The sequence below is a fragment of the Apteryx mantelli genome, chromosome 1 (genome assembly GCF_036417845.1).
Source record: "Apteryx mantelli isolate bAptMan1 chromosome 1, bAptMan1.hap1, whole genome shotgun sequence".
NCBI lineage: Eukaryota > Metazoa > Chordata > Aves > Apterygiformes > Apterygidae > Apteryx > Apteryx mantelli.
Genome location: NC_089978.1, coordinates 162,578,680 through 162,591,283, shown reverse-complemented (window position 1 = coordinate 162,591,283; position 12,604 = coordinate 162,578,680). Strand labels below are relative to the sequence as shown.

Genomic DNA, 12,604 nt, shown 5'->3' with positions numbered 1-12,604 from the left:
TATTTGACCAATATTTAACCAGAACCTAGGCCAGAAGCTAAATTGGTGTCACTAAAATCAAGCTCAATATTCCATGCTTTGGAGGAGCCCAGCTTTCCTAATTACATCTTTATTTTCTTCAGTGTTTCTCTAGGTAGTTCTGTATTGTTTGAGAGACATCTTATCTCTTTCTAGTAACAAAGAAAAATAATACTTTTTACTATTTCAGTCAGTGCTTCTTATACTAGGTTATTGTTAGTATCTCTGGCTCATAATTGTAATACATTCTATCCTTTTTATCCCAGATGCAGCATTTTAGTTTCCAGGAGCATTGATCTATTATAATACTTACCATTGGAGAAAAGAAAATTTCTTCATGTAATTTTTATTCTCTTGCAACAATAATTGCGATACAATAGGTCCCCACTCACCTGTCCTCCAACCCTGCAGGACTGAGGATGTTTTGTTTTTCTGCTAATTCTTTGTTTTTGCTGAAAATAACAGAACTAATAATTCTTTATGGTATACATCATTTGTCCCACCAGCAGGAGGTGCCTTCCACCCACTGGTAGGTTTGTTTCTTGGTGCAGCATTTTCAGCTGTTGAAGTTCCATCATTCCTGCTCTGAAGGTAGAAACTGTAAAAGTATAGCTCTGGAGTATGGTGATTTACTGGTGAGATGTTGGGTGCTAGCTAGTCATTTCCTTCTGAATAGCAGAATGCATCCTTTTTTGTTTATATTTATTTACCAAGTTTTAACCTCACATTAGGATTTCAGAGGTCTGTGTATAAGCTGCATTCATTCCTTATATCAGCATCTTCTACAACTCTCTGTTGCACTGAAGTACATTCTCTCTTTTATGGGATACAAATAGGACTAGATTTTTCAATTTTTAAATGGGTAGGAAGTCTTTTCCTCAAACTTTATGTGCATAATATTTAATATTTTAGACCTACAGTTTTCTAACAGACATTATTTGGTTAATACTAGTCACTAACTGTTTTGCCTTCTTTCATCATCCTAAAATAAAGGCTCTTGCCCAAAATCTACTAAGGGAAAAATCCCACTCCGGATGCATTTCTGTGACTGAGTGAGGCTATTGTCAACCCAGCATAACATGTATTTATACAGGAGATGGTGTTGCTCTGTATTCTGGCCAGTGCATTCTGATGACACACTTGTTTAATATCCTAACATCATGTGAAATATAGATTAGATGTCTTTGGACTTTGACCCCAAGAGCCACATGGAAATTTGCCAGAACATATAATGGCTGCAGCTAATGTACACAGATTTGCATATTTGCTAAAATTGAAAAGCTGGCATCTATAATATTTTCATGGATTTGTATCTTCCCCGATGGATTGGTACAAAGAGCTTGTTGATTGAGTTCACTAGCAATTAAAGCATGCAGTTAATCTTCCTTATCTTTCCAAACAGGTGAAGGGAGAAGGGCAGCCATGAGTTGCTTTTGACCACTGGCCAAATTCTAGCCAGATCTGCCTATGTGTCAGCTTTTAGCAGGAAACTTTGGCTTCCTGCCTTTTTATCTAGCCCAGTTCCCTTGTGTCTCTTTTCACTCATTCACTGCGAGGAAGGAAAAAAAATGGCTTCATCTTACCAAGTGGGTAAGACTTTGGCCTCTGCTGGAGAAGTAGGACTGGGAGGCTGTGATTGGTTTATTCTCCTTGACCTTAAGACTGGGTTATTCTCCTTGCTCTTAAGATTGTTCTGACCCTGATAGGTCCTCCACCTTTGACTGCCACACTGTAAAACAGCTGTGAGCTGAGGCCAAAGGCCCCAAAGGAACAAGAAACAGTGCTAATTGAGACTGACCACTCTTTCCTTTTCTATTCTCCAGCCTCATCTTGTACAAAGGAGGGAATAAAACCAAAGAGAGTATTCAGGATTTTGGAGATAGCTTGAAACAGTGGAGGGAATTAAAAATGCCTCAAATTGGAGGTAAGAAAAGGACTGAGTTAGAGTCAAATGGAAATTGGCCATCTGAGTTTGGTGGGGCTAAGCAAGGAGGGAGAAATGGAAACCTTGTGGAGGAAAGCCAGACAAAGACCTAAGAGGAGGGAGATAATCCTTAAAGATTCCAGTAGGTGAATTACTGTTCATCATTTGTTTTCTGAATAAGCTATATGTCTGAGTGTCTTGTCACCTAAATCGCAGAGCCAAAAAAACCCCACTCCATTCTATTTTATATAACAGTCTGCAGTTTTATCCATTTAAAGCATGTTGGTTCAAACATGGAGCATGGCCTAACTCTTGGCACCTCAGTTAATTTTGTTATTAAATAAGTTGTTATTGAAAAAGCATTCTTAAATCACATTTTTCCCCCTTGTTTGTCCTTTGTGTATATGTGTGTACTGGTGAGAGATTTGGGAAGAAAAAAAAAAAAAGAAAGAAAAACAAGCATCAACATCAGCCAGACTGTGTTACAGACTTTGTTAGAAAGTGAGGAGAATTAATTTGCATTTATTCTTCTACTTCACTGTATGCTGATGCTGATTTGGGAGGTTTTGTTTGTTCTGTCTTTTTCATATCTAATCTTCCTTTCCAATTGTGGCTTGGTCCATCATTTCTGCATTTGCTCTACATTATCCAGGACCCAGAGATAATCATCCATTTCTATCTCAACCTTTTCACTCACTGCTATTTGTATCCAGACTTGTTGCATGTATGTGTGGAAGATATCATCTGTTCATAAAGCAAGAGATGAAGCAGAATTCTATTAAAGTTACTGATACCTTTATGATGAGTAAGAACAACAGCAGCAAAGGCCAACAGAAACAGAAAAATAATTTTAGCAAAAATGTATAAATTCCAGTCTCCTTACAGTTGTTTCTCAATGTGAATTACTTTTTCTTTTCTTTCTTTTTTTTTTAAGTATTCAGGCACAAGAAATTCTAAATCTAGAAAAGTTATACAGCACTACTTGATTTCTGGTTTCCTTGACAACCATTCATATAAATAGTAAGGACCTGTTATGGGAGAGAGTATAATCGAAACCTGTGAATCACCTGGGAAAAAATCACATTCAAAGTTAAAGTTATAAGTTATCCAGCAAACATTAACAGAAGAGTTTGTTTTAGTTTAAATCAGACTTTTCTGTTAACGTTTGCTGGATACTTGACAAGGACAGAGCAAAGGCAGTGAATTTCCGAAGGTGAAATGCAAGGAGATTTCTTTTGGCATTCCTACTGAGGAAACTGCTACAGGTGACAGCCACCTTCTTCCTCCTGGGTTCTTTGGTCGCTCAGAATTGGTCTCTCTCTCTCTCTCTCTCTTCTGATTCTTATTTTCTTTAATTACCTGCAAAATCAAATACAGTGTGCTAAAGATAGACACAAATGTCACCCACATTGAATTTCAACCTGCTGTTCCCTTCCTTTCTCAAAAATGCAGTTAACCCAACCTCAGCAATAAAATGTTGATCTCTGAAAAACAACAGAGTGTGAAAGAGAATCAGCCAGATGTCCCTGCCAAGAGTTTAGATACCGTGAGGCATGGACAATGTGAGATGGGAAAGACTATCCTGAAACTAACCCTGATCTGTGTTAGTGCTGCTGGAATTGTGAGTCTGTTTTCATGAATATGAGAAGAGGCAAGGGAAAATTCACAGCAGAAATAAGTTGTCCCTGTGTGAAACTGAAAAAGTGATGAGAAAAACCGCACATCAAGAAAAGTTCCTGTCTTGTGCCAGCAATACGATTTTGTTGATTTTCCCCTTTTTCTTAAGCTTTGTGTTGCAAATTCAATTTTTTTTTCTAGACTTAGTAAAATGATGGCTGTTAAAATGGTGACAGTATTTTCCTATCTTTGCCTTAAATAAGGGTCACATGCTTTTAAGAACAATTTTATCATCCCACTTTTCATATTCATAGCAGCAACAGAGCACTAAACAAGTAATGAAAAAACTACGGACAAAAGGTATCAACTGTGTCTGGGAAGATATTTGTCCAATCTGATAAAATACAATTTTTATTGTCATCTGATTCACACATCAGAGTTTCCAGGGCTGTTTCCTATGCCTGGGCCATTTATAAGAGCTGCCTGATATCAGCAGCTAGCAAAGAATTTATGTGTTTTTTCTTCATAGAGAACCAACTAGCTGTAAATTCTGACACCACATAGATTGCATTGGTTTTCTGTTCATTGTGAGATACAATTCAGAAGGTTTGTGCAGACCTACAGGACTCTCTATGATTATACTGTAGCCAGGAAGTTTTGTTTTGCTTTGCTTCGCTTTGTTTTGTTTTTTTTAAGATTCTGAAGTTAGGTTCTCACCAGTCTGATACAGTCTTCAGAAACATCGTGCCTTTGTTAAAGCTAGTGAGAGCAACTAGAAGCTGCATACTTTTGGAAATCCAGATCTCCATCAGGTCATTCATTACAAAGCCTAAATTCACATTTCGCTTTATTTCAATCAGTATATTCTAGAGGCCAGTATAACAAAACCCAGCATGACAGCTTTAGGGAGACAACATTATTTACAGTCTGCTCTCCTTTTTCTCCCCATCCTTTGCTGTCTTCTGATTCCTTGCATCTGTTGCTGTCGGTTCTCCCACCATGGTGAATCTGCAGCCTTTATGTTTGGGTGGCAGTAGCAACTGACTGCATTTGAGTCTATTTGATCCCATTTTTTAGCCTTCCTCTGAGAGGGATAACTGAAGGTGGCATCCTCTGCCTCCAGGCTTGCAGTTTCTCAGCCTGGTGCATCAATCCAGCCAGTCTGACCTTTAGGTTCTTGCAAGGTACAGACACTAGTGATGCGTTTGTGAAGTCAGCTGAGCAGAAAGATGAAAGGATGTCTTTTACTTGGTGTGGGGAGGGGAACATTATGTCATTGCTGAGGATTGTTTCGATTGATATTTTTCCCCAGCATATCTCAGAAGATGCAGTGAATATAGAGAGAAATCAATACAGTATTGAAGGCTGCATTTTTCCAATGTAAAGTGTTTAAGGACATGCTGCCAGGGAAAACACATCAACTAGACTTCCCCCATCTTACCATGTTAAACAGGAAGCACTCTGTGTAGCTCAGGAACTGCTACAGTGCTATATTCTGTGAGACAGGGAGGAATTCTTTAAGAATGGGAAATACATTGTTTAACAGGCAAAAAGAAGTTATATGGACTGCAACCTATTTGTCAGGAAGAGTCAGGATAGATTTTCTTCTGATAGGGAGGTAGGAGTCAGATCTGGTTAACCGGGAAAAGGTTGTATTTGGAAAAGAAAGGCAGTCTCAGCTTTATGTAGCTGGCTAACTGAAGCTCTGAGTGCTTTGTTTAATGATACTGTTGCATACCCCATCACAGTCAGAGAAGCACATAGCACACCAAGTTGTTAGCACTTTGCTGAGCTTGGATCTGTAGTGCATAAGGGAATATGTTAAGCGATGAGGGAAACCTATGCAGTCCCACCGAATTTTAGTTTGGCTTTCCTCTATGTTCTTGAATGTTTGCTCTCCTTTCTGATTTTCCAAGCTAGGTACCATTTTTATCTTCCAGTATGTGTATGTATAAACCAGCAGTAGTGCAAGAGTGGAAATAAATTCTCTCTTTTCTTGTGCTTCACCTTACTGCTCTATTTATCGTAATTTTGGTAATGTAACAACAAGAAGGGTGAGTGCAACAAAATCATATTTGAAAACAAGGTATCACGTTAATATGTGAGACTGATGACCTTTAGGAGTAGAATGTTTGAATAGGAATGTAATGATAATTGAATTTAATTGATTGGGCTTCTAGCAAACACTAAAATATGTCCTATCCTGACACATAACTTGAAAGTACATTTTTTCTCCTCACCCAACCAGAACACTTGCCCTGTTCTTTTCCACACTCACTGTCATGACTGGCATCCATCCCCACACCCGACTTCCCACAAGCATCTAAGAGCTATTATTTTTGTCTTTATACCAATGAGGATAAATAGGTAGCTGTTAATAAATGGAGAGAAAGACACATGAGAAAAAAATATCCTAACTTTAAATGTGCAGTGATGGGCTCTGAAGTAGCCATTACCACTCAGCAAAAAAGCCTTGACATATTGCTAGGTCTGTGAATAAGAATTGAATCAATGCTTTCTAGCAGCTAGAAGTTAAAATCAAACATTAGAAATTATTAGGGAAGAAACAGATAAATGCAAAGAACAGTGTTATGCTATTGTGTAAATACGTGAGGCACTACGCCATAAATACTGCAAGCATTTCTGGTCCCTATGTCTCAAAAAGATTTTTGTAAAACTAAAAAAGGAAGAAAAAAGAAAGCTGTAAAGGTTGATCCAGCATATGAAACAGCTTCTATATGAGGAAAGACTAAATAGACTGAAGCCTGGAAAAGAGATGACTGAGGAAGAATATGACAGAGGTACAGCATACCACAAAATGGCATGGAGAATCTAAATACAGAATAATTGTGTATTCTAGCCTCTAATACAAAAGCTGGGGGAAGCCAAATGAAATTGATAGATAGGTGGATGCAAACAGGAGTTACAAATAAGCTGTGGAACTCTTTGCTGCAGGATGTAGTAGTTGCTAAAATTTGCAGGAATTCAAAAATCAACTAAATTCATAGATGAAAAATCCATCAAATGCTATTAAACAGAAAGATTCCACCTCTGGCTCAGAAAATTGCTGCAAATCATGGGAATATTTATGGGGGAAGTATCACTGTATAATTTTCCTGCTTTTATACTCTTCAGTAGGCACCTACCACTGTCCACTATTGGAGATAGTCTGCTGAGCTAGACGGACTTTTCATCTGATATCAGAGAAGCATTCTTAAGTTCTTTGTCCTCTCCTGTTGGTCACTGTTCCCACTCTCATTCTACTCATATTTGTAGTGTCTTCCAAACAAGACCAAGTCTCCTTCCCTTTCAAAGAGGTTAAAGTTACCTACCCATGCAGAGATTTCACTTACAGCTAGACAGCAGTAAGTATTCACATGGGAAATCCAGCACAAATTATCCCATCAGCTGTTTACAGGGGAAAAATAATAATAAATTTAGAAAAAAGAATCACTACAATTCCCTGAGCAAGTACACCACAAGAGTCTGGTTCTGGTTTAATGTATTTGTGGTGGTTTGGTAGAAGTGTTGTGCTCTTTGATCTCAGTGTGTGGGCCACCAGGCTCAAATGTTTTTAAGAATAAAAATACATAAAACCCACAGGAATGTAGTTTGTATACAATTCATTCACAAACAGAAAAGGAGCCACCCTTCTGCCCTCTACCATCATAGAAACAAGGAGGGTTGATTTTATTTTTATGATACTTGTTTGTATTAGGCTTCTTTCCATAATAATGGCACTTCTGCTAACTCTAATGAACATGTATACAATTGTAGCAACTGTGAGAAAGCTGAGTTAGGCTGTCAACAACTGCTATGTAAGACAGGCAGCTTTGCCCAGAGGTGATCTGAGCAGAGTTAGGGAAGACAACTTGCTGTTGAAGTATCAGTGGACAGAGACTGTCGCTCCCCATTACTCAGCATTTACCAGAATAATCACATGTGCACAGCACGCAGAGTCATGGTATATAATTTCAGTATTCATACCAAAAGGACTAGATAGATTAGATAATTCAGGTTTTTTTCAGTCTTCAGTTATGGAAAGAATAAGGATGGTTCTGATGAAAGATCTTTAATAAGAAGATACTATTTCATTTAGCTTACTAAAAAAAAAAAAAGAAGAATCACTGTCAGCACTAGCAAAATGCCCTTCTTGCCTCTCCTCCTATGAACAAAACTCCAGATCTTAGAGATCTGAGGTAAAGATCCAAGCTGTGCTGTTGATACTGAGTTATGAATTATACAAATGGCAAAATATGTCACACTATTCTGTTTCAGTTTCCTCTTTTACAAACTCTGTGCTTTTCTATTCATACTGAATCTTTTAGGAATATTTGTTCTCTGAAAGGAACTCTGATCTAGTAGTAAAGCAAATGATTCACAAATATCCCATATATGGACCATTTTTACTGTGTTAAAGGAAAAAAAGGTATATTAAGGCTTACAGAAAATATTTAGACAATATTTAGAAAAATTAAATGGCTAAATATCAACATTTATATCAAAGGGGGTAGCATGAAGGTTGCTGAATTTTGCAAAAATTTGTGCACGGACCAATTAATTAACCCAAATTCTGTCATTTCTTGACTACTGAACACAATAGTATTCTTTTATTTCTTTTAGTAAGACTATATGTGATACAGAGAGAGTGAGCCTCCACAGTGCTGTTGTGTAGGGTAGGAGTTATCCTTGGCACGAGTTTGGAAAGGTTACATTATTCATGAATAGTGAAGCCATGAAGAAATTATGCTGGGTACTAATTAGGACCCCTGTTTATGTCTTAGTCAACTCTACATCAGAGGGAGAGAAAACTTGAGATACGTTGAACCAATTGACAGTTCAGGCTTCAACACATGCCATCAAACACTTGCCAGCTCTGATAGACCATTGGGAATAGGGACTGCTGCTGTCATTTTCAGAAGCGATCCTTTCAGACATCAGACTGCAGGATGGCAGGCTTTTTGCTTCTGAGTGCCGGGTCTGAATGAACTGCCAGGCAAGGATCTCCACCTTGCAGTGATACATTGCAATGGTTTTAGGTATTGGGAATCCTGAGAGCAAAGAAAGTAATGGCTCCTTGTAGGTAACACTTACATTTCCAGCCCTCTCTTCCCTTCCCTGCATGTCTCAGGCTATCCACGAGTCCTCCGAATCCCTGCCTTTTTAGGCTTACTTGCATAAGCGTATTAGGATTTATTCTACAGCAATATTGCATTTGCACTAATTAAATGAGGGACATGCCATCCAAAGTTAATAACTTAGGGATGGGTAATAATAAAAGCAAGCTCAAGTCTCTAAAATTACATTAACTCTTTTATTATGTCAGTATGACTAGAGAGCTGATCCTTATGGCTGGTCTAGCACAAGGACTTCAAGTGGTGAATTCAGCATGACATCCAGAGTTTGGGATCACTGATCCCTTGATGCAATGGTCCATTCCTAGGGCCATCATGTAAGAGAGAGAACTGAGACCACACATATCTAGAGTTTTGGTGATGTCAATTCGAACTTGATCTCAGTTTTACACATAGAAAAAATAGTAATTCTGAGGAGCATTGAGGTTCATTTATGTGTACTTAGAGACTTAAAATTGGCATATATCTAGATTTCTTTTCTAAGCACCATACACATTACAGTATGAGCAAGCAAGCAAGAATGAAGTAAGAATGACAGCTCTTCAAGCACATGAATTAAAGCATGCTGTGTGTTACTTCACTCTAATTTCTTTAATGGTGGCTTATACCAGAGTCCTGGAGTTTTTGCACAATGATGTCACTTGCTTGTGCTACTTTTGGTGTTTAACAGTGCAAATCCCACTGAGGAGAGCACGAATACCTTATATGCGTGTAGGTAACAATGCCAACAAAATTATATATGCAAGCGGTTACATATGAATTATATACACAGACAAGAGAACATACAAATTGGGTAGCCAGGATGAGGTACCTTTTAGAAAACAAAGACACAAAATTTCATGCTTCAATTTGTACTTTCTTTATTAGGACTCATTTTAAGACCCTCAGACTTTTCCTGCCTTTCCCCTTAAAATCTTGTCTTTCCTCTAAAATTTGCCTTAAATGTTTGTTCCAGTATCTCTAGTCTTTTTAATGAACTTAGCAGTGGGGGAAAGGTCAGCCCTGGTGCAGGAACTGAGAATACAGAAGGAAGTTGTATGCTGTTTTAAAGGGAAAGGAGCAAGTCAGTTTACGTCAGCACAGGCCTTGTTACTTTATATTCAGAAAGAGAAATACACTCCAAGCAGCTATTATTAGCCTTTCTTCCACCACTCTTCCAATTTCCAAATAAAGTTGAGGAACCCATTCTACTACGCAAGGGTTTTCCTGAAGGATTTTGGAGGAAATTAGCTCTTCTGTGCAAAAGCTGTTTCACATAATAAACTTTACAATGTCAGTGAATAGATAGGAGACAGCTAAACAACAGAATAAGTCTTCTCAGTTTTATGAATGCACTTTGTTTCTGCCTACCTTCTCCAAAGTACAACATGCTAGGCCAAACCCTGAAGTCTGACTCTACTCAAGTCCCCTGTAGGCAAAATACTATTTGAAGTTAAAGGGAACACCACTCAAGAGAAAACTTAGTAAGAATCTCAGAATTTTAGTGGATGCTCTTTAAAACATTAAGTGAGAGGAGCTTCAGGCAGGGCAACAGGAATCACTTTTCAGAAACTTCTATGCCCAATTTTGAACAGTGACTTTTGGTACTTGAGAATTTGACTCTCACAGAAAGAAAATGAAACAGGGTTCAGGGTTCACGAAACATCCTAGTGACATTGTTGCAATTAAATACTGAGTTTAGTCTCCTAATTTATTTTGGAAGCTGTAGAAAGGTTTTGTTTAGTCCTTATAAAAGAAAACAGTAAGTATTTGGATGTGGCTCTTTTATATATACAAATAAAAGAAAAATTGGTTAAAAATGTTCTTTCTATTTCTCTACTTTTGAGCATGTCTGTGGGGTGTCACTAGTTACAAGTTAAAGATGTAAGGTTTAAGTAGTATCTGAATTGGTAAGAAACAAATTTTATGAAATTTTGTGGCCCATTGTTCCAAATGGCTAGCATTTTGAAATTCTGACCTCCAAATCTGCAAAACATAAAAGGAAAAAATGTGTATTTGTTACTTCTACTTCTATGTCAGAAAATTCTGGGAATGGCAAACCCAAAAGTTTTTGTTTTGTTTGAAAATGAAAGCAATGTATAATACACCTGGAATTTTGGGTTAAATAGATATTTCAATTTTATCAGGACATATACAGATGTCTCAGAAAGAACTGTACCAAGTTGGAGAGGCTGATCTAATTTTAATTCTATTGTGTGAAGTACTTCCCTCAAAGAACGTTTTTATTCAAGGCTTCAGAAGTGTTGACATATTACAGAGCTGCTGAAGTTAATTTAAAACTAAGATTTTAGATGACTATTTCCACCTAGCATTTTATGGTTCGATATTGCTGGTCCTTAGGGACCTTCCACTATTGCAAGAAACTAGTGTCAGGAAGAGTTTTTATCGTAAAACAATTCATCCCTAATGAAGCTTATTTTTCTTCCTCTTTCTACTTTCCATTTCCTGTTAGTCGGAAGTGTCTTGGATCCCCAACAAACACTACTCTGGGATTTACGGGCTGATGAAGTTGGTTCTGACTAAGACGCTACCTTCCAATCTTGAGCGAGTCATTGTCCTCGACACAGACATAACATTTGCCACTGATATTGCTGAGCTATGGGCCGTCTTTCACAAGTTCAAAGGTATTCTAAAGATGTTTTAATTTCTTGATTTATGGGGAGGGAGAATGGTTTGGTAAAGTAAGCAGTAGAGCGGGGATAAGAGGGCTACCTGAGATTTATTTGTTAAATGTTTTCGCTCTTTCATTTTCTGATGTTTGAATATAATTGTTCCATTTATGAATCCATTGTTCCATTGCTTTTCTCAACAATCTTGCATATAGAAATGTTGACAACACTAATTATCTCTTTATTTTGTTTTATTGGTCTAATTATTTGGGAAAGGTGAGAACCTGAGAATACAGTATGTTACAAAGAAAGAATTATGAGGATTCTCTACTGCTGTATCATTCTAACTACCTGTAGTTATTCAACACTCAGGAGAACTTGTTTTATATTACTTTTTATTTATATAACTTAATTATTACTTTAAATATAACTTCTTCTTGTTACCACTGAAAATGAATGTATTAGGATGGTGTTTGGACTAGGGAGGAGGATGAATGGGGCAGATTTTTGCTTGTGAATAGAAATGAATTATTACTTGCTCCTGTTAATGAGTTGATATAGGGTTCTGGATCAGAAGTATCCAGCTGAAGTAGTTTTCTCTACCTATTTCCCACAGCTCCTTGAAAATTTTGATAGTTTGTTTGAGAAAGGACAATTTCAGAGCAACTCAGTAAGGGGATTGTTACAAAGGAGGTTGCTATGTTGTCACAAGCCAGAGCCCTTTCCTGGCTAACACTTGCTACTGAAGCTACTTAATTGTCTTGCACTGCAGTGTTACCAGCTTTTCAGACTTAGAGGCATGCCCTATTGTGCTCCTGTTACCCTCAGAATACATATTGGAGTGCTGGTAAGTGCAGAGACATTACAGTTTGAAGGTTTACAGCCTTGCAGAACTGTAGCCTTGATATTAGTCAGCTCTCTTTAAATCATCTCAAGCAAAACTCAGCCTAAGCAAATGAAAGTGTTTATTTACAGAAGGCAAAATAAACCACCCAGTTACAAAGGTGATAGAAAAGAACGGGGAGTACATTTAATTTACTTATCCCATACTGATATCCACAAGGCCTCTTTGCCTTTCCCAGTATCCAGCTAACAAGGCAGCAGCTGCTAACTTCAGCTCTGTGGTCAAAGACTCAGTTCTAGTGCTTGCTTCTCAATGAATTCCTTTCTCTTCTTTGGAAATGTTGACGTCCCTTCAGCAGGCCAGAAGCAATCATCTTCTTACTTTACTGAACCATCCACAAACTGTTGCTTCATTGAGGAATATAAAGTTTTTCCTCCTCTTCAGGTTTTGTTCAAAC

The 12,604-nt window shown here is 37.7% G+C and overlaps 1 protein-coding gene across 4 annotated transcripts in view; it reads left to right on the top strand.

Annotated features, from left to right (window-relative positions):
* LARGE1 (LARGE xylosyl- and glucuronyltransferase 1) overlaps positions 1-12,604 on the top strand; it is a 285,687-nt gene that overhangs the window by 167,891 nt on the left and 105,192 nt on the right. For all 4 annotated transcript variants that reach the window (XR_010886140.1, XR_010886141.1, XR_010886139.1 and 1 more), the window contains one exon: positions 11,147-11,318. Coding sequence is in view for 1 of the 4 variants with exons in the window: in XM_067309055.1 (XP_067165156.1) it covers positions 11,147-11,318 (172 nt within the window). In the remaining 3 variants the exon portion in view is untranslated. The remainder of the gene's footprint in view (positions 1-11,146; positions 11,319-12,604) is intronic.